This window comes from Ixodes scapularis, unplaced genomic scaffold (assembly GCF_016920785.2).
Source record: "Ixodes scapularis isolate PalLabHiFi unplaced genomic scaffold, ASM1692078v2 ptg000105l_1___fragment_1__unscaffolded, whole genome shotgun sequence".
Taxonomy (NCBI): Eukaryota; Metazoa; Arthropoda; class Arachnida; order Ixodida; family Ixodidae; genus Ixodes; species Ixodes scapularis.
Window position 1 is genome coordinate 666,805 of NW_024609912.1, and position 22,393 is coordinate 689,197.

General features: G+C 48.5%; 1 protein-coding gene across 1 annotated transcript; it reads right to left on the reverse strand.

Annotated features, from left to right (window-relative positions):
• Positions 1-394: 394 nt before the first annotated feature.
• Positions 395-21,802, reverse strand: LOC115326642 (G2/mitotic-specific cyclin-A-like). Its single transcript, XM_042287668.1, has 8 exons — positions 21,344-21,802; positions 17,541-17,787; positions 16,298-16,443; positions 13,801-14,024; positions 11,130-11,334; positions 8,806-8,919; positions 4,493-4,626; positions 395-1,110 (listed from the first exon to the last, which is right to left on the reverse strand). The coding sequence occupies exons 1-8, from the start codon at positions 21,560-21,562 to the stop codon at positions 1,062-1,064; spliced, it is 1,338 nt and encodes a 445-aa protein (XP_042143602.1). The 5' UTR covers positions 21,563-21,802; the 3' UTR covers positions 395-1,061.
• Between the last annotated feature and the right edge of the window lie 591 nt (positions 21,803-22,393).

Here is a 22,393-nt window from a genome sequence, read left to right on the forward strand (position 1 = left end):
TACCATGGCTACTAGGTGTTACATCTCATCTCCTCCACTACCCCTCCCCAACATTAACATCTTAACCTGAAACACGCCAGATTCAAAGATTACATTTTCACTCTGGTTGAAGCATTCGGGCTGATCACAAAACCGAGTCACCGGTTCGTTTAGTTCGGGTCACCGGAGTATACGTTACCTTGAGGCATTTTGCATTTGCCGTAGATGCGTTTACGGCACAATGGTAGTTTAGCCGCATGCCAGGGTACATAAATCGCCGCACGAATTGCGAGCTAAAAACATACCTTTTTTGTAAGCCTCGTGAGAGGCCGGCAGGGGAGTAACTAAAGCACAGACATGCACTTTTCTGAACCAATCGCATTCATTCAAAACACACCAATGCAGACCAACGAAATCTGGTTCAGGACATTTATTGAACAGAAATACTGGCTTAAAAATAATACTTTGTTCGACGCTTATGTACAGGGCTTAAAATGGAGTCAGTTTGTTAAAAAAAAGGATGTGACAATTAAATATAGCTCCCTTTCATACACCTTAAAAATGTCTCTTTGGATGATGCATGCGAATCATATCTGCACTGTACATGAATATGTCAGAGACCGACCATGGGAATTAAAAACTGAATGGGAGGGGCAAGTAAAGGCTGCGAGATGCGAACTGCAAACAAGGCCACCAGGATCAATCTCAAGCGAGCCAAAGAACATGCGCCCTGCTGCCCTAAGATGTTGCAGGTCTCCGGTTAGAAAAATGGCAACGCGTTGCACAATTCTTAACTCTCTCGTTACTGGGCCTGGCAGCCAAGTCAACAGTTTCGCCTATAGTGCGTCAAAGGAATAGACAAAACACAGAAATATTGGCCCCCCGCCCCCCCCCCCCCCCTTGCCCCACATAAAAAAATAGGTTTCATTAAAATGCTTGCAACAGCAGTGGCAACATTCATTCTTTTCACAATGGCACAAGACATGAAATTGCACAGTTCGACCATCGGTGTACGTTATTGTCCCACATGCAATTAAAAAACTTCAGGTTGAGCGGCAGTGGCGGTGACACGGAGCCGTCCGCTAGAAAGGCAACGTGCATGCAGGCTTCAGATTTGTGACGCAGTGAAACCTGGTGTGGAGGAAAAACAAAAGGCGGTTTGTGAGCGACTAGAGCCCTAGCAGCACACTTTTTTCTGCAATTCCTTAGGACATAGAAGGGACGTTCACTGAACTAGGCGCCGAAGTCACAAACCTCGCCCCAATTGAGGTGCACCTCCACTTCCTCGAGGAAGGCGCGAGGGCCGGCGCCGGCCAATCGGGAGGACGAATAGGCGACCTAGGCTGCTTATTCGCCCTCGCGATTGGCCAGCGCCGGCCCTCTCGCTTTCCTCGAGCAAGTGAAGGGGCACCTAGATTGGAGCAAGGTTTCTGCATTCAACGGTAAGCGTGCTAGTACTCAGGAAGGCAGGCAGCACCAAAACGTTGTAGGCCTAAGTAGGGCTCCACATTTTTAAGGCAGAATCTGTTTATACTTCGTTTTAGAACTGCTCCAACTCTCGACTGTTCCACATAGGTTGAAGTTATATAAAGCATATAGACCCATTATCAAAATACAAATGAAAGATTACTCTCGGATGGGGATGGAACAAGGAACAAACCATTCCCAGCCAGATACCACACCGACCGAATTACACTAAGCGGGTGAACAGGCCGGCTAAATGCACTGGCACGCACATGGGCCTATAATCATAAGCAGGTATGCCATGCATAAAACATAGCTGAAACATACAACACAAGTTATTTCACCCCTCAAAAATGTTTATCGTGGACTGTTTAGACAGCACGTGACACCTTAAAACAAAATTAAGTCTGTTCATCTAACAAAAAAGGTGTCTGTTGTGGACTGTCAGGCAGGGGACGCACGAGCGATAAAAACAGGCGCTGCACTGCAATTTACATGGCAACTTGCGTGGACGCCGCACCTACGGCATGCCGCCTGTCACAACGTCCGTGCAAGTTGCTATTGAAACTGCTGCACTTTCATTGCTCATGTGTCCCCTGCTTTAGCCCCATTGAGCGTGCTTCTTACCGAGCACCAGAGCATTGCGGAAAAGCAACACCCGCGGATACAAGCCCCGCAGGTGTTTCTTCTCCGCATGGCACCAATGCTTGGAAAAAAGCACACTCAACGGGGGCAGCGAGACAAAACAAATACTGAACTGAACGAAAATGCCATTAGAATTAAACGGCTTATGAAATTTGATTAAAAAATTACATTAAACACAATGGGACAACCCAAATTTTTAAGTTTAGTTCAGATTAACCAGAAGTATGGCATATCCGAGGTTGAACTGTTGCGAGCGTACTGCATGTCACTGCACTCTCTCTAAGTGTCCACACTAATGGCGAATTCGGGTGGTCAATCGCCGGCAAGACCGAGCCAGTGGTACCGGCCACCACAAACGTGCCGGCGTTACATCACGTGACCCTCAGCAACCGAACATGGAACGCCAGACGGTGGCAGTTTACTTCGCCGCTGGACCGCAAGACACCGCTAGCGAGGCTGCTGCTGCCGCGTCACCCGTGTCCCAATGGCATGGACTGGCTCGAGTATTGGCTGGTCAAGTGGCTTCACATTACAGACAGGGACAAGAAGTTGACGTGAACACTGGCGCAACTCGGGGCCAGTATTTACGTCAACTTTTTGTGCCCGTCTATTTTTTGGCGCTTGTCTACGATCATGAACAAACTAACTCAAATTGCCACATAGACTTCGGATCAGTATTGTTCTTTTGCTCAGTTTTTCTCACTGACCCCTCCCATTTCGGAGGTGACGACACCGGACAGTCTGACGCCCGCTCGCCTGGCCGTTCGGAGCTCAGGCGGAAAAAGCGCCGCAAATGTTTTGGTGCTCGCCGGAGAACCACCACCCGAATGGTGCGCGCCAGCCAGAAACTGACAACGCGAGCACCATACCTGCCAACCTGTGGACTTTCAAATTCGTAAAACTCCCGCAGTCGCGGAGGGGGGGGGGGGAGTCGTAAGAGGCAGGCACTTATCGCTGGTGTTTATGCGAAGCGATGTGCAGCTTAATGTCAGCCTTGCCACCGTGCGAAACGCTTACATCACACGTGCACGTGTGACAAAATGCAAACTTCTCTCACGTCTTGGACGGCACGAAGCACGGGAATTCCAACATGTAGGATTTCAGGAACACTTGAAAGTACCTCTTTCGAGGTTTGGAGTTCGCTATTGCGCTGCAAAGCCACCGCGACTAGGGAAATGCTATGAATATACGTGCATCAATGACACCGCTCTGCTTGCCACGAAACTGGCCAAAACAGCGAGGCACAACACGTCAAACCAACGTGCGCCGCCAAACATATGAACAAAGGCTTTCGGCTTTGGATTGGTTTTGGATCCGTGGCCACTGGATAGACAAATAGTAAAAACCACGACGCTGCGTGGATGGTACCTATCGCCCTCTTGTGGCGGTGCAATATACCACCAGCAGCAATTTTACAAAAAAAAAAATTAAAAAAAGAATTATTAAATTTTTTTAAAATTTGAAGCAAGATTTGTAAAATTGTAAAATTAGTCTCAATTCATACATTTCTAAAAAAAATCCGAAGAATTGGCAGGTAGGAAACACTATTGCCAGTTTTCTGGCAAAATAAATTGCCGACGATTGACCACCCAAATTCGACATAAATAAAAGTATGGCAATGCCTGGCACTATCACCATACAGCTGCTGCGAAAAGCCAAAGGAACGATAGAGTTATTGAAGAATGTGGCATTTGGTTATCTCGCATCAGGGGGGCTAGCAGAGTGCAGCGGTTTTAATTTTGCTTGAACACCGAGTAATATGCCTCTTCACTGCCACAAATACCATAAAAGGGCTCCCCTAAATAAACTTTAAAAAACTTTCAGCCTTTCCACTCTGGTGAAGAAGGAAGACCAGCAAAGCTGTACTATGGTGGGACGACCTCGAGACCTCTTGGACGTCCTCAAGGACAACTTCTCAGACGACCTCATGGGCGACCTCAAGGATGACACCTAGAGAAATTTAGCCTTTCCACTCTGGCGAAAACCAGAGTAGAAAGGCAGGAAAGGTTGCCGCCATTGCTCATAGATGACGGTAGCTGGGGAAGCTAGTCCTTAACAGCACCCTGTAAAATTACAAGGGACTTCGAAGTTCCCAAACGAAGTAGAACCGCATCGTTTTGAACGCAATGATACTGCCAGTGATTATACTGCATGACAGCAACAATGCAATCTCCTATGTTCTCACCAATGTCTTCCCATTTTTGCAAAGGATGTTTGACACCATGCCTGAAGTACCGTCAATCATTGCTGCTTTCTCGAAACAAGCCGCCAGACAAGGCCAAGATATCAAGTTTTAAATCGATGTTCCCCACATGGTCATTTTCGTCACAGGAGTCTTGACAATGAAATTGGAGGGCTCACAAGGGAGCACAGAACAAAAAGGCATGCAGTGCAGTCTACTCACTTGGAGGACTTGAACTTCTCCTGGATGGCCTGCTGTGCTTTCGTGCCAGCATTGCAGAAGCTGCTGTACAGGCTGTGGACGCACTCCTTGAAGTCCTCCAGGTTGTAGCCAGAGTAAAGGACCAGGTCCGAGGACTGCACGGAATGAGAAGGAAAGGCATACGGATTGCGGAAGTTAAAGGGGCACTCCAGTGTTTTCTTCATAGTCCCCGATTTGCCTCAAATTGACTCAACTGTGAGCATGTGTTAACCGTAGCCATCTGTTATTCTTCCATCCCCTCTGCCGCCCCCGCTCAGTTCTTTCCTTCCGAATTGCTCCCCGCAACCCGAGTTCTCTAGAGCCAACGAGCCCTCGCTGTTCAAACCCACCGTCCATTCTTCTCGCCCTCGGTTCTACCCATCGCCCAAATGTAAACACCAGCCAAGTCGACTCTGCTCGCAAGCCCCGGCAGCCGACTTCTTCGCCGCAGCTGTAACCTTACCCCTCACTTTATAAACTAGCCTCGCCTTCGCCCGCTGCCATCGCCTCAAAGTACTCCAAGCCCACGTTCTTCTCTTTCCAGTTGCTTCTGACCGTCCCATTGACTCAGACAAACCTTTCTTTTCCGTAATAAACAGTTATCTTAATCTTTAAACTTGTTCTTTCTTCCTGGGGACTACCACCGCCCCCACACGACAAACACTGCCGAATTAACCGAATTGTTTGGCCAAAACATTTCCGCCAATTTATTAAATTTAAAATGTTGGTCCTCGGTTTTCTTTTTGAGACTGAAAGTTTCAACTGGCAACAATGAAAAAGTGACGCCAGCGGTAGGTAGGGGTTCATTTTTGGAATGTAGAATAGGTTCCCACTGATTACAAGCAGTTTCATGGCATCAAATAAATGTTTTGGAAACTCGATCAACCACCCATGCTGCAGGATGAAACAAATGCTTGGCATACTGTACTGCATTTACACGATTGTAGGTCGAGTCGTAGAAACAAAGCATTCCACAGCCGACAAAAATGAATCAACTCCGACATCAAGAACACTTTTGCTCGAGTTCAGTCGGTTGAACGAGTAGCACTGCGCCATTTCGTACGCTTATTTTACAACTTTTCCTCTTGATTTTAATTGCGCGGAAAAGTATTAATCATTTCTATTCGCAAACCAGCCTGAATGTTTCGCAGTGAACGGACACGCCTGAATCACAAGGGTGACGGCACTTAAAGCAAGAGCCCCTTCGGAACGACCCTGGAACAGCCTCACTCCCCTGCTCTTCGCAAAATGCACGGTCGCACATCGTTTGATCTAAAGTCGAGGTCATGCAAGCTTGCTGGGGTGCCAAATAGGTTTTTTGCTATCGACACTTGTGATCTAGGCAGCTTCGGTTTTCGATGTTCATTTACGGCCCCTACTTCATCAGAAAGGGACCGAAAACAGCGCTGCTGGACGCAAGTTCGACCCGTCAAAGCGGGCGGTGCTCCAGCAGCGTCTGCAACGGCAAAGGGGTTTAATCGGGGCGACAAACAGAAGCTTCCGAGGGCCAAAGTCAGGACAGGTCCGGATGCTTTCCGGAATTAGAGGTCAAGCTTGCAACGTACGTCGCAGAAGTGCGCGATCGTCTGTTGCCCGTGACGGGCGACGCGATCACAGAGGAAGCGCGGAAGATGCGGTCATTTGCTAAGAGCGAGAATTTGTAGGACGACATCGACGAATCATAGTGTCTAGTAGCGGAAAAAGAGCGAGAAGTACAGGGAGCAGCTTCAGTTGTTCCGCCTCCAGCTTTGATAACTCTCCGGCATCTCGTGCGCCTCGCATGTGTTTGAGCGGCAAAAGCACGGCAGAAGGCATCGAATGCATGCTGGAGGCAGCGGTTTGCCATAGAATGTGCCTCTAAAGTATCATCTTTCTTTTTTGCTGCTGTGGTATTTTTTCAGGGGGGGGGGGGGTTACATACAATTGTGTAAATACGGTGTTTAGACTACCTGCTCGTCTGTAATGTGACACTGAAAAGTCCAGGTATACTTGAATGTTAGGTTGGACATCACATTCATTTGCCCATTTCACAATAACTATTTTGACTTTTGCGATACAAAAAAGTACACCAGAGATGGTAAAGGCCGGCGATTAAAAAAACGGAGTTAGTTGGGGTGGCTGAAAAAAATGTGGTGGGAGTAACCCTTTAAGCACAACAGACTTCAATGGCTTTTTGGCCGAAACTCCTTGACGTTCGCCCCACAACGATGGCTCATGAAGGTCTGCATAAAAAGTAGCAGATGCGCCGCTTGCCCGCTGCACAATTGGTCAAGGGGCAAGGAACTGCCCACCTGAACTAGAGTGTCAGTAAAGCAACATGCAAAACAAACACTCGCGTCAAATCTTACAACTAGAACATTAAAAAAAGAAATCTTGCCGTCAATACGATGACGATCTCTAACCACTGTGCGAGGCCGACAGGGTATCTATGCTCACTGATGTTCTCATTTTAACACGACCTCCAAGAGCCCAACCACCCATAGCACAATTTTAATGCGAAAGCCTTAACTGGTCCCATGGAGCGAATCGCAGTCATCAGCATTGAAGCCACGCCAAACGGCACCTTCCCCCGTCCAAATGTTGTCTGCAGCAGAAATCTGACGGCCCATTGGCTGGCGCATGTCATAGTTTTTAAGGAACGGGGCTCCCATTGGCTCTCGTGCGGCGTAGTTCCAAGGGACGCCACCAGAGAAGCCCTCTCCGTGGTGGCGCAGTGTACGCAGCGGCCCGGCGAGGTGCAGACCTGGCCGCAGAGCCCGCTCGGGCAAACTCAAGAAAGGGTGCACGGCCGAGCTGAGCGCGGCCACTTCACGAGAGCGCATGCTCGGCCGTCGGCAAGCAAAACCTGGCCGTCCACGCGATGACGCCGCAGAAGAACTGAGGGAACGGAAGGTCGACATGCATGCTTTCCCATTCACAACTCATAAGTGCGTAGGTGTCCTCGAAATATATTGGCTGGAAATTCGTTTTCTCTCCGGTCAAACTGCAGTAATCCTTAGCTATAATGAAGTCAAGGGGACAGCAAAAAGAATTTCATATTAAAAAAATGGTGCCAACACCTTGAAGGCGGATGGTAAGACTACGGTACACTCTGACCGTACATTTATTCAAACCAACCTTGGTTATGAACATCTTGCGGCCGATTTATAGAGTAAAAGCATAACTAAATGGAGTTTGCAGATGGTTTCATCCTGGCACGAGTTCTCCTCGAATTGCTCCAGGCATTGCAAGAACACTGTCACCGTCACCGCACTCCGCTTTGTTTTGAAGTAGCCCTAAGATGTTTCGCATCTCCGCAGTCGTCGGCGTTTCCCGAGTGCCTCTCCAACGTCACTTCTTGTTTGCCCCGGCCGCACGCAAAGTCTACGATCGCAGCATCTGTTGCAGGACCTACAACGGGAACGTTCGAATCGACAAGCACGAACCAATTAAAGTTACCCTCAAGAGCTTTGCAAACGTTTTTTAGGGATGCCGCGAACCCCCCAAAGTTCCAGTTCTAAAGGTTTCGAAATGTTCAAACCTCTCTTAGATCCGAATTTGAAAAGTTTTCAACATTATAACTCTGCTAAGGTTCAATGGTTCGAATAATTCGAAAATGTTAAGCTTTCTGAAACTTAACAGTCCTAAGACATCAAAATATTTTTATATATAGTTGGAAAAATTTGAATGTTGAACATTGAATTGAACACCGAAAGGTTCAAAAGTTGAATTTTAAATTCCAAGCCTGAATTTCATGGAAATTCAGGCTTTGAAACTGCGGAAATCAAACCCCACAGTTTCAAACAAAGTTTTTAAGGAGTCATAAAACAAAACGCGAAATGTGCAACAAGTTTTAATGAAAACGTTGCCCATTTTTCTTACGCCGTGAACATACGCTTCTCTTCTTCGCGCTGTGCTACTGACGGTACTACCTCTATTACTCGTTATTTGTCGTAACTTACGAGACACACGTTGAACTGGTTGGTAGTCTCCCGACACCATATTAAACCGCCTGTCAAAAAATAAAACTAATTTTGCGGAGATGCCATTCTCTTGAAAGGCCGACGTACAACCTCGGTTTACTGCCGGGAAGACAATCCTCTTAGCTTTCCCCTCTCCTAAGCTGCGAGAAGAGCCAAGTTGGGGCGAGGTAAAAACTGGAGAGCATATAGGAAAGGAGGACAGCAAAAGTGGAAAGCGCGAAGTCTGCCTTTAAGAGGTGGGGGAGTGTTAGCACCGCTACTTCTGTAGCTACATCCTCATTGCTGTTCACCACGGGGAATAAGAACGCTAAGCGATTGATAAATCAGATTTACCCATGGGTATCGTTTGAGTGTGTGGTTTGCCAGGCACAAGGAGGCACCGGCAACGATGCTGGGCAGGTACTGAAGGTACGGGTCGTCCTCCAGCAACGTCAGCTCGCACAGATACTGAAAGAAATGCCACGCTATATTCGAGCGGCCACTGGTTTAAAAGCACAGAGAAGACACTTCCAAACTTCTCATAATTAACACGCTTGATGGAAGGGGTAGATGTCCCTTTAGGCCAGTGTTCTGGAACAAGCACCCTCTTCCCCGCCCAAATTCCAGGGAATTAGTTTATCCTTTTCAACTCCTAGAAGTGAAGACAGAGCCCATTCCCACTCCTAAAATGGCTGAACTGCTACACTCCTATTCTAAATCTGTAAAATGGCTTTTCGCAGCTCCATTGCATTGCAGGCAAAATCGGCATAAAGTCGACGTCATAAAATGAGTAGCAGACAACTGCATAAACCGGCAAAATGCGTCCACAAAGCACTGATGTAAAGAGCACGCTATGCAAAGCACAACCTCTTGCGGTCCCTTAGCATCTGTCGGGCAGCTGTGGAACTCTTGCGATTTCCGGACATTTCCCGTTTTTTATTCGCGTCATTCTTTTGCTATGCAGAGCGCAAGTTTGTCTATTTCTTTGCAAGGGTTTCAATAATGTCAGAACGACAATCTCTTATTGGCTAATGGAGAAAAAATAGTGAGTAGACCTCAAGGCATTCAGCATTGAAGTTTACCCACTATTTTTTCAATCCAAGCCAATCAGAGCCCAGCGTCGTTCGGATGTCACCGCAAATCCTGTGCAAAAAACAGACTTTCTCTCCGCACTGGCTTGAAAACCTTACCGTAAAGTTCCGAGAGATCGCCCATCCCGTTTTTCTGGCTAAATATCTGCAACAAAATTTCGAAACATCGCCCACCCGCCGAGTCCCGTCGGACGTCACGCAATGTCCGACGGGAATCGCGTCGATTGTGCCATTTGCTGTACCGGCACGTGTCACAAGCGAGTTTACAGCGGGTACCAGCGTTTTTGTCCGTGAACCGCGCATGCGATATTGGCTCCTGTAACACGCGAGTTGTTCCCACATGTATGTTGCACTCTGAAATGCGAACCTCTGCGTCCGCAATCTGTGGTATCCAATCCCGTGACAAAGATTTTAGCGGATTCCTGCCTCTTTGTCCTTGATCTGCATGCGCGATATAGGTTCCCGTGACAGACAGGCTTTTAGCGAATTCCCGCGCGTATCGCATTGCGACACTCGAATGTTTGGTGTTCGCGATGTGCCTTATCAGTTCCCGCATCACGTGGTTTGTAGCCGATTTTTGATAAAGTTTTGCTGTGGCGTCCCCAAAGATAGCCCACCCCTATTTTTCACCATTTATCTCTTCATTTTGGGTGGGCGCTCTTTGGGAACTTTACGGTAATGTCATAAACGAGCACAAATACTGCAAAACCTTCACTGTAGTGAAATGCAGTTCCAAAGTTGTCTCATACATGGTGCCAGTATTTTCTCTTGTCTTAAAGGGGAACTCAAGTGCTTTTCGTAGACGCTTGTTTTTAATGACCTATTGTTCATTGGGCCTTGGTCAATACAAATGACCAGTTCTAGATGGCAAGATGTCACCGTAAACTGCCAGCAAAAAATACCCTACGACTACTTCCTCTTCAGGGAGTGGGGAGGGAGGGGTATCCTCCGGTCTCCACTCTCTCCATAAATTGGACCAATGAAAAGAGGTAGTTGCGTCGAGATCACAAATATCTGTAATATTGCTTTTTAGGAGCATCGAGCATTACATTTCGACAAGAATTAAATCTTTGGGTGCCCGATCGGGGTGACGTGGTTTATGGGCCACACTGGCAAAACGAGCTGCGAGGAGGTGGCATAAGCGTCGATCGTCTGCAAACGTCTCCGCCTTTCCTCCTCGCCACCTGCAAACACAGCGTGCCTGCGACTCATGATCGCACGAGGTGTCCACCATTAAATTGTAAACGCTCGCCGTGGTTTAAGACGGATCATCTCTTCAATCTAGGCTGTAGTGAAAATGCCGTCCGACGGCGCCCTCTGCTTTAAGGCGCAGAGAGGTATGTGTCACAATCTTCGGTTAGATTTTTAATACAGAAATCGGCCACCTACGAGCGTGATTTCGGGACTTTTTAGGATGACTTGAGCCTGCAGATTGAGTCGTCGTCATAAACAGACAATCTTAGAACCCATTCAGTTCCCCTTTAGGATATCGCGCGAGGTCGTAATGCATCAAGTCGCAAGCCGTCGCAAAAGTGCGCACCGGCCTTTGAGGGCAAAGGTGTCACCTAATCGAAGAAAGCCTCTCACATGAGCCAGGTGCTTGACGGTGTCCGGGGCCTTTCCGACTTCCGCGAAGCGGAGCAGGAAGTAGTAGATGGTGGGGGCCGCCATGTCAAACGAGAGCACCTTGAGCACCAGCTGTTCCATCCGGAGCACCTGCTGCTTCGTGTACGTGTCGTCCGTGATGAAGACAAACTCCGACACCTCCGGCGCGTAGATCTCCTCGAACTTCCTGCAGCGCCCGCGTCAGATGCACCAATTGGTCTACAGACAACTGGCACATTTACCAAGGGTAAGAGAGAAACGAGAGCGGTCTTCTGGCCGTACGAGCTAGTCTTGCCAAAACTGCTCTTTAAGAAGAGCTTTCGTACGCCACTGGTTGGCGACACCAAAACACAACAAAAGGTGTCAAATCTGCAACGGGTTTGTCGAATGCAGCTAATCTAGGAGAAGGCACCGAATAAGTCACGAATGGCTTAAAGGCTCCTCCACATGACTGACGCCACTTGCGTCTCGTTAAGACTGCTAGCGTCGAGCTGTTGCTATGGTGACCCCTACGACGAGCCAATGGGGAGCACCTGTGCTGCTCAACGCAGCGCAGTCGATGCAACTGCGTGGATGAGTGTTAACGCTTCGAGTGCCACGCCCGAATAGAGCAGGGGGCGCTTCCATATGGTGTCTGTGTTTGTTGCCTGCCCCACCCAACCGGGCAGTCTTTTTGGTTTTTTTAAACGTGTAGCAGCATGCAAGGGGCAAGCAATGAAAACAATGTTTGATTGTGTAGTGTCACTTTTTGTGGGCACATAATTTCTTTTCTTTAGGCAACTTCCTCGTGCTCTTCCATTGTTACAGAAAGGTGGATCTTTACGTCAACCTCGCCCTTCAAGGAGGACGCCGAGATCTAGAAATTGCCGACAACCTATATCCGACGACTGCGAGATTGCATCTTAATGAGTTCACTTATGATAGCGATAGAGGGTTCCTCTGACACGCGAGCATATTACTTATTGCCATTTCTGATAAGAACAGATATGGAGTAAAAGGAATAGTATTAAATAAGGCTCTAGTCAGAGTAGGTTTCATGCATAATGGGTACCAAATATGATTGAAACGTGAATCGTAGTGCCACACTCCACTGGAATAAATCCTCCCTCCCTTTTACACTTGGTAGTTTGTTTAGCCTGTAAATATAATTTATTTAAAATACAAGCAAGAAACAACATATCCACTAACACGTCTACCAAGAGCAATCTGACCCGTAAGTTTAATGAACCTACCAAACTCGAGACATATCCTAAAGTGCAAAGACAACCACCCAAAAAGATTATAAAAGCCTACACTTGAGCTTTAAAGGTGACACTTCCCTTAGTGGCATAGGAATCGGAGTTGATCAGTTTGCTGCTCTTTCGATCTACAGCTGCACGGGGACTACCGTGCCTACTGTATGTATTCGAATGTTTATACTGTAAACGAATAATTTTATCGCGGGCTCAATATTTCGCCATTTATTTCAAAGCTGAAGTTTTGGAATATTTCGCAGGTTTCGATTTTCGCGATGTGGTGGGATGATCTCAATATATATAGATTCGAATGCGTTTACATTTTACCGGAATTGTTCGCGGGACCCGTTTTTCGCGAATTGTAAGCGATTCGCAAAAACGAGGTCCTCGCAAAAATTAAGTTGTTTATAGACCCTTGTTTTTTTTTCTCCCTTTTTCTCTGTTTTTATGTTTTTGAAGAGATTAATTTGCAATTAGGACAAACCTCGACCTGTAACAATTCGGAGCATAATTTCCATGCCTATCGCGTTAGGCCCGGCGCTGCCCCAGGTCACCCGCTGCTCGTAGCACTCTGGTGCAAAGCGGTGAAGCTCGACGTGCGCACACTGATGACAGGCAGTGAAGGCTGACGCAGGCGGTGCAAGTGCCACGGCACGGAGGCATGTGGCACACACGATAACCGAGCGCTCTTATCAGGAGTACGAGTAGCTGCAATCAACGATCTTAGTATTTTGCAACAGGCTTCTCAAGACTGTCTCCGAAATAGACTGGAAATTTAAACGTCGGCGATTAACCAGCCAGTGCATCAAGCGGCCAGAGCGGTCGATGCCCAGCATCAACGGCTCTGCCCAGTTGAATTGCCGCTTCCAAGCGAGACATCGTTGCGTTGATCATCTCCTTGTACCTGTGCTTTCATCGGCTAAACCAGCCAAGCGCAATCCATAGCCCCGTGATTTGCACTTGTAATACGAGTGTTTTTGGTTGCGGGTGTTCGAGCCTTCGCCAGTGGTCTGACATAAGACGAGGCAAACTATATATATACGGTGTGTAGAGACGCCGTGAAAGTCATATTTGTCAAATTTTTCTTTCCCTCTACTTCCCCAAATATTAAAGTGGACCAATAATAAAATATCAATATTTTTCTTATTTTATTCCCATCTAGGCACATGTGAGGCACAATTCTTAGCAAAAATGGCATTCTGGCGCAAAAAGTACCAGGATTCATAATGTAATTTGCCGCAAATGGCGCAGCACTTCCATCACCGATGCCTGGGGCACATAAATTGGGCTTGTGCCATAAAAGCTGCCCTAACCATAAAAAAAAAAGAAAGAACATGCATCAGTGTTGGGTGCAATCAAGATCGGAGCACGAGCGTGACGTCACCACCTTCGCTCTCACGCACGAAGAGTCCACTCACGCGGCGATGTAGAGGGCGGCTGTGCCGACGAGCTGCAGCTTGTTGCGGATCACCGACATGGCGGAGAGGAAGCGGTCCACGTAGGAGACGCCGAGGAAGAGAGTCTCCGGGTGCAGGCGATACTCCTCGGCCACCTCCACCAGCCAGTCGACGAGGATAGCGCGCATCGAGGACGTGATGTCCGGCTGCTTGCTCATGTACGTTGGCTTCGGGGTCAGCTTCTCCTTCGCACACCCGAGGAGAGAAGAGGAAAGCCTTGAGAGACTCGCGTGAGAAGGCGTGCTTGAGGTCCTGCACCCTTTGCCGTTCTCGTACAGTGCCGCAACTTTTTTTATATTTTTTCAACAACTTATGAGGCATTGAAAATGACGGCTCAGAGTTCCGACACTTTCAAGGACTTGTGGGAAGCCTGCACGATGGACAGTTTCATTCAAGTGCTCGAACTCGTCGTTGACAGTTAAGCAAGGTTTCGTCTGAAGTTGCGGAGCAGCTTAAGCGGTTCCGCGACTGAGCGAGACGAATTTGCCCGAGCCTCTCGACGCCGTATCCAAGGTTCGCGAAGTCCCAATTCGAGTGGTAGCTATAGTCAACTGCTCTTATGCTTTGCGAAACAATCGGGGAATGCGGTGTCACTACTCTGGGTTCCCAAACTGCCTTTCTGGGGGATGTAGGGGTTCCTCCAAGACTCTCCAAACTCTCAAATTTCCTCGAACGTCCCCACCCCCGAGTGAAGAGTTTCCTCGGTTTAAGTGCGATTTTAGCAGATCTAAGCCTTCTGTCAATGCTTAACTACAAGCCATACACTTCCTGCACATCTTGTGAGCAACGGGGGCTCCTTAACCTCCTCACTGGGGCATCTAAAAAAAAACCTGTTACCTTATCAGTCTGACGTTTTTTGTAGAATAAATGTCCAGTTTTAAATAAACCTCTGGGCAAGCCCACTGGTGCAAGTGCAAGAAGACAAGTTGGTCTTGGTGGCAGAGTTCTGAGAGGCAAGAATTCGGGTTCCACCAAGACTAGTTTTCAACCGGAGTCGTGAGCAATGTGTGCTGCACCAGACGCTCATTGTTTGCAGTCACTCGGAGAAAGGAAAGCATAATTTCCCCGACCGATGCCGATCGAGGTGGAGAATCCCCGGCCTTTACGGAATCGCTGAATTCCCCCGACAACTCACGGCTTCCACTGTTCCCAGGATGGTAGATGACCAGTTTACTGCATCAATCTCCAGATTGGGGTTTCCTCGAGTGTGGAATCTTCCCCGGGGCGGTTCGCTGCTGAACGCAGGTATTTCTCCCAGCGAGATTTTCTGGCGACGTCATTGGCTCAGAACGGAAAGTACCTGTACTCCATGTCACTAGTTGTGTGCAGTGCAGACGAAGGCAACGCCAGGCAAAGAGAGAAAGGGCGAGGACTAGGAAGGTGAGGGGAAAAGGCAGAGCGCTACGAACTTTGGAAAGGAAAGGAGCTTTCTCTCCGCGTCCCCAGCCTTCCTAGTGCTTGCCCCTTCTCACCTGGCGCTGCCTTTGCCTGAACCGCATGCAACTAGTAACACAGGCAATAGCATTCCAGCTGATATCGCTCGTCAGACCCTTGCCCATTTTTTTTACTCTCACTCCAAGACTAACTTTCCCAGAGATAACTTCACATGCCACTCCTAAAGCAGACAAATGCTATTAGTCTTGCATTTTAAGCCTCTTCATCTTCTCGCCTGTGCAAAAGCATACTTGAATAATCTAAGTGAGGACAGAATTGTGCTACGTCTTACTTTCTGTCCATGTCTCATGGCACTGCTGTCAAAAGGAATGATATACCAACTAGCCCATCTCTCCTGTGCTGCCCTGCAGAGTCGAGGCTGGCACATCTTCCACAGTGCTCGCACACCGTAAAAGCCATTCGCTCGAGCGCTATATCGTCTAAAGAAAAAAAAAAGAAAAAACAGAAATGAGATAATAAATGAAGAAGATGATGAAAGTCGTACAACTGAATCGGCGTTCCTCTATCTTACATTACATTACACCTCATTTACGTTTAAAACGCGTTTAGACGGTCTTCTTTTCACGAGGGCGCGTGAAAACGAGATGCAAGACAAAGCCGTGCACTCTCGCAGCAGTGCCGAGCTGCAGCACAACACAAGAGACGCTAGCCTCGAAAACATAGCAGAAAACAGTAGACGTCGAGTTTTTTTTGTAGGTACCTTGTCCCCACGAAGCCAGTCAAGCGACAGTAAAACCTCCGGCAGAGATACCCACACTCACTAGCAAACCGACCCCGGTGGAGAAAGCGGCCCATTTGGCGGCTCTACCACGCCAGCTGCGACGAAGCCCTTCCAAAACGAAGCAGCGGCACCGTCCCGCAAGGCCGCAGTCACACTGCCCGTACAACGTACAAGAGGTATGGTGCGTACATGGAGCACGTCTACTTCATACATCTGTATGCTTCCAACACGTCCTTTTGCAAGACGTATCAGCAGCGGCGTGAACAAGAGAAGCCCACCCACCTCCTGCTGCCTGAGGTGGGTGTAGATGTCCTGGGCGTACTCCGAGCTGGCCTCCAGGTCCCGGATCTCCATGTAGGACATGGGCTCCAGGGTGTGCAGGGACGCGTCCAGGACCATGGGGGAGTCTTGGCCCCAGGGTCCACGGTCTGCAGGGTTCCCCGGTTGGGGAGGGGGGAAGACGGCGGGGGGTCCGCTCGTCGGTGCAACCAAAGTGCCGCCCTTAACACGTTTTGACAGGAGCGCCCGGCCTCCTGTTCCGCCCACGCATTACACCATTTTCAGAGCGGCGACGACGCGAGTCGCAGGAGCCGTCGAGTAAAGGTCGATACGGGCATTTGAATTTCAGTGTGACCAACTACGCCGCGACTCCTCGAGTAAGCCTCGCCTTCCCTAGTCTGTCGCGTTCTATGCAAATGTCCGAACAGGTGTGCATCAGGTAGGAGGCTCTCTGGCACTTGTCCATGCGTAAAAACTGCACACGTGAGCTAACAAGGCTGTTTTTACTTTAAAGGTGCACTAAAGACGTTTCTGAGATCGTCTGTTTTCAGGGGCGGATTTAGAGGGGGGGGGGGGGGGGGTCCGGATGCCCTGACCCCCCCCCCCCCCCTTTATTTCTGAATATGTAAAATTTATGGCGTGAAACAAGGAAAAAGAGGTTCCGAAACATATGGTACGCTGACCAACACCTGACCCCCCCCTCAGGAAATTCCTGCATCCGCCCGCCTGTTCTTGTTGGTAACTCATTGTACAGGATCTTAGCACCACAGAAATTAAAAAGTAGGCTCGTGCGACGTCCATTTTCCTACTAAAAATGTGATTGAAGTTAGTGACATGCCCCTTTCTGAGCGGAAAACTCTGGAGCACGGAATCCAGCGGAGCCGTGACAACGCGCACACGGCCTGGCTGACACTCGCTCATCGTCACGCGGCTGCCTCCGCTGGATTCCGTGTTCCAGAGTTTTCCACTCAGAAAGGGGCATGTCACTAACTTCAATCACATTTTTAGTAAAAAAATGTGACGTCGCACGAGCATACTTTTTAATTTCTCTGGTGCTACGATCCCGTAGTATGAGTTGTCACCAAGAACAGACGATCTCAGGAACGTCTTTAGGGCAGCTTTAATACGGAAGCTACCTATGACATGAGCCAATGGGGCTAACCACAGCGCAATAAGTGAAACGATGTGTAGGAGTTGTGAAAAAAAGCCGCAACGCCGACAGTATGCGACGCGAAGGCAGACTCACCCGCGGCCTCGCACTCCATTCCACAGTCTGGAGAGTCTGAGCAGACATCGCCGGACGCCCCCCGATCATCGGAATGCGGAGCCTTCTCGTCGTCCTCGTCGGAAGCAACGGCGGGGACAGCCGCTTTGACGTCGACTTGCGACTCCCGTGCGCCAGACGACTCTGCGTAGATCTCGAAGCTCGGTGGAGCACGGCACAAACTGGATCCTCTGCAGCTCAGTCTGGCCGACCGCCGGGCGTTGAATTGCTGCGTTCGAACGTTGTTGCCACCGTCGATTCAATCGATCGACAAAGCGACCGAAGAAGGGCACGGGTCGCTTTAGAGCCACGCGGAGAGTCGGGCGTCCTTCATTAATCCGGAACGCATTTTAAAAGAGGCAGAGAAGAGATTGGTGCAGCCGTTCTGGAACGGTGGCTAACTTTCCTCGGCTACCGTTTCGCCACGTTTGGTGGGAACGCCGCAAGGGATCACCTGGGCATGCGACTTCTCGGTGTCTCGCAACACGGAATGAGTGTAGTCGTGTCGTAAACAATCAAAAGCTCCAGTTGTCCCGACTCCAGCGCGACTGCCTTACCTTCGACAACTCGTACACCTGCATCACGCGTGCACAGCCACGCAGAAGGCATGAAGCACGTGTTCGAAGACTGGCAATTCAAAGACACGCCGTTTTTTATCTGCCAGCGCCTGCAGCGACGTTGGGGATTGAGTCGCGGTGCAATGTGGCACCACGACTCGACTTCTCGACGTGGTGCTGCCCATATTCGCATATGTATTACTGAGACATTCTGTGTACGGGATGTCTGGGCGGCAGATCAGAGAAGCTCCTTAATTATTGCAAGGAGCATAGACCAGAGCCAAGCAGGTTGGCTGCCAAGGAGGTTATAAGTACTAGGAGGGGGCACGTTGCAATATTGGTGAAGCCTAGTCATAAAATGTTCAAACGATGTCGCCAATTTGATCGTAGATCCCTCTGGAAATTGGTACGAGTGGCATATCACGTGTGAGATCGTTGATTGTAGAAGGATTCCTTGCAGGCTTGTGCACGCTCCGTCCAGTAAGTTTTATGAAATCGAAGGCTAGACGAAGGCTAGTTATGGTCACGTGGTCATATTGGGCTTAAGTGAGGAGAGTAAGGAGGGAAGTGAGAAAGAGGCATCAAGGGAGCATGGCTTGTGGAGGCTACGCGGTCATGCCCTCTCTTACCCTTCTATCCTCCTTGTTGGCTGCTCTTAGGGAGCAGCCATCGGGTTTAGACACTCAGCATGGGCATCGCGAGAGCGACCATGTTTCAAGAGCAGCGAAACACGTGCATCTCAACACCATCGGTGGTTTCAAAATGCCCGCATTGCGCCATTGGAGTAGGCAAGCTTTGACAGAGAACAAAGACCCAACCTCCCACGGACTGTGGACCACTCAACAGTAGCCCTAGCGAACCTTTTCGTTCATTAACCACTCAAATGCCCACATTACGTTATGAACAGTCAGAAATCGCAGGTTGTTTAGAGTGTGTAAACAATTTTGCATAACCCCCCTTTCCCCACCGGATTTAGAGGTGCACTAGAGACGTTTCTGAGATTGTCTGTTCTTGGTGATAACTCCTTCTACGATAACTTAGCATCCCAGAAATCGAAAAATTATGCTCCTGCAAAGTCCGTTTCCCTACTAAAAATGCTATCGAAATTCGTGCCACTCGTCTTTCTGAGCAGAACAATCTGGAGCACATAATTCAGCAGAGGCGCCAGCCAATCGCAAGCAAAGGCGCCACCAGCACCTCCGCTGAATTCTGTGCTCCAGATTTTGCCGCTCAAAAAGGGGGGTGGCACAAACTTCGATCACATTTTTAGCAGGGAAATAGACATCGCACAAGCACAATTTCCCAATTTCTGGGATGCTAAGTTCTCGTAGAAGGAGTAATCACCTAGAACAGACAATCTCAGAAACGCCATTTAGTGCTTCTTGAGGATGGTGGCCAATGACAGCCTATAAGATTTCTTACCTAAAGAAATCTAAAGCCAAATTTCTCCAGCTGAATTCGACGCCATGGTATACAGTACTTTTGCAAAATGCAGTGGCTCTAAACTGCACCATCTACATTTGCTAACTATAGTCTTTTTACTGTTTGCGTTTGGCACATGAGAACTCTGACCAAGCCAGAAATGTCATCATTTTGACATTTAGGAAACTACTCTATTTCTAGTTGATGTAAACATACTACTCACATGCAGTCTTCTGTAGCATTAGGTTAACAAGGTCACATAGCATTATAAAGAAAGGGGGGTATGGGTTACTAGGAACACGAAACTTAAGTCTTCAGGCTCTCAGTTTCTTGCCAAGGGAGAAAGTCAGTTTCTCCCTATAAGTGAGAGCACAACGTCGCATATGTACCAGAATTCAAAAAGAGGCCAGGTGAACTGCAAAGGTCTTTACCTCACAAACTGGGCAATTTCGATAGATAAACAAACTGCTTGAGAAGCTGCATGAGTGGTTGTATGTATGGCTTAAATCAGAAAAAAAAGACAAAAAAAGTTTAAGAAATGGTGGACATAGAAAACCACCCATTCCAAAGTTCCTGTCACAGATATCGGCGAAAAGCACTATGACCGGAAAGCTGACGATTGTTCAAATTTTGCATTGCCAAAAAATATCTAAAAAAAAAGGAACAGGTATGATTTTACGCAAACGTGCATGGAAGTGTTAGCACAATGGAAAGGCAGTTCGCACCAAACACTACCGGCTTGTAAATGATGCATGCACAGTGCTAATCACACTTGTCTATAACGCGCGAGCGTGCGGATTCTCCGGGGAGCGCTAGACTGGTGGCATTCGCGGAAACTAACCTAGTCACGTGGCGCAACATGAAATGGCCCGCTCGAGGGGTGTCCTGCCCACTCTATCAGCTGGCGGCGAACGCGGAAGGATGCTCGCACGCTTTTTGCAAGTACCATAGCCCGAACAATAAACAAACTGAAGCATGAAGGCATATCAACAATGTCGTCATAAAAAAAAAGCAGATTATAAAGCACTTTACTTTTATCGCTTATCAAGCGATAGAGTGGGCAGGAAACCTCTCGGGCGGGCCGTTCCACGTTGCGCAACGTGACTAGCTTAGCTTCCGCGAATGCCAGCAGTCTAGCGCTCCCCGGAGAAATCTGCACGCTCGCGCGTTATACACAAGTCTGATTAGCACTGTACTTGCCAATCCCCATAGCTTTTAAAATATATATTCTCACAATAAAATACTGAGATTCTGGCGTTGAGCACTAACGTTCGGAAAAGCCGATCCAGGCTGGATATGTAAGCACGCTTGCTGCGTCGACCTAGCATGTTCACCCCTGCAGCAATCAGGAGTACCCGAGATATTTTTATCCAGTACACAGAGTATCATGATTGTTAACAAATTTACTCGGTAAGAAAAACAAAAATCTACGAAATCTTTTTGAAAACGCACGTAAGGCACACAACCAAACTAGCGAAACGAGGACGCTTAATAAATGTTGCGAAGATAATCCGGAGTTACCACGAAAAACTCTAGCAGAATTACAGCAAACCGAAGCTTTCACGACAAAGATCCCAGGTCCAAGGCACCCCCAAAATCTCGCGAACAACAGAGAAGCGACGAACAACACGTTAGGTTTACAAATGGTTCAAGATAACGTAATGAACAGGCATATTCATGCACGGGAAGATCTATGAACAAGGACAACATAAAACATAAAAGAAATGAGGAAGGTTCTCCGGAAACCAATAAAAAAAAGGGGGAGTCAACGACTGGAACAAAGCGACAAGGCATGAAAAGACTCACCTGTCGAACCAAATCCCGCTTCGTGGGCCCGGCCTGCTTGCCACCGCCCACCATCAAATCGGGCTGCAAATTGGTCAGCGCCGGCCTCTTGGTCAAAGCCTGGGTCTGCATCTTGCTGTCGGGGTTCTCGGACCTCTTGGAAGGGGCAGCCCCGAAGGCTCTGGAGTTTTCGTCGCCGGCGTCGACAACTGACGCAACGTGAGCTTGACGCCTCGCCATGTTTAAAAAAAAACGGTCGGCTCGCTTCTTGCGCTCACGGGCAGAAAGAAAGACGGGTCAGTTTGAAAATCTCGCGTCTCTCGGTGTGGGTCCGACTCACGGCTGCATGGGGGCTTCTTTCGGTGACATTCGTGGCTGACCAGAGCCGGTGTGCGGTCTTCGTATTGATGTCCGAATGTGGATTTGTTTCCCACGCCCGAGCCAACCGCGCTGTCAGAACCCAACTGACAGAAATGCAGCGATGCAGCTGAGTCAAAAAGCGCTAAATTCACCGCAACGGGTTGGTTCCGCACAAACGGACCAATGAAATGTGCCGGTTCGGGTCACGTGAGGCCACGTGTCAAGCCCATACGTCGCTTATTTTTATGTTTTTTGATCGCGCAAGTTCGCGCGACCGCGCGCGCCTTCGCGATCACGGCGCCACCAGCGCCACTTCGAACCTTTATTTGGAAACACAAAATCTGGTCCAAAAATAACAGATATTTGTGTGCGCTGTGCTGCAAGATTTAAAAATTAATCTTTTTTTTTTTTCGAATTATTAATCGCTGTTTCTCTGCGGCGTCCCAATGAGCTTCAAGCAAGTCATAAATAACGATTTAATGTCTAGTTTATTATGAATAAAGCTATACGCACTCTGGAGTGCATTTCGGTCGAAGTGGCTATACCCACTCCGCTAAACTCGTATAAAACGAAGGGCCACAACGTTTTTTCTAAGCGATGGCGTAGCATAGAGGTGAAGGAGACCGCTTTGTACGCAAGCGGACGCGGGTTCGATCAACAATCTGCCTATTTTTCTTTCTCAAAACATTTTGTTCTGTCGAGGCATTCACG

Bases quoted from the DNA above. Each gene is read 5' to 3' on its own strand.
- LOC115326642 (XM_042287668.1), bottom strand. From the start codon at position 21,562: ATGGCGAGGCGTCAAGCTCACGTTGCGTCAGTTGTCGACGCCGGCGAC. The intron at 17,788-21,343 runs GTGAGTCTTTTC...GTTCGAACGCAG, and splicing joins AGCGGGATTTGGTTCGACAG to CAATTCAACGCCCGGCGGTC. The intron at 11,335-13,800 runs GTGAGTGGACTC...CGGGCGCTGCAG, and splicing joins GCCGCCCTCTACATCGCCGC to GAAGTTCGAGGAGATCTACG.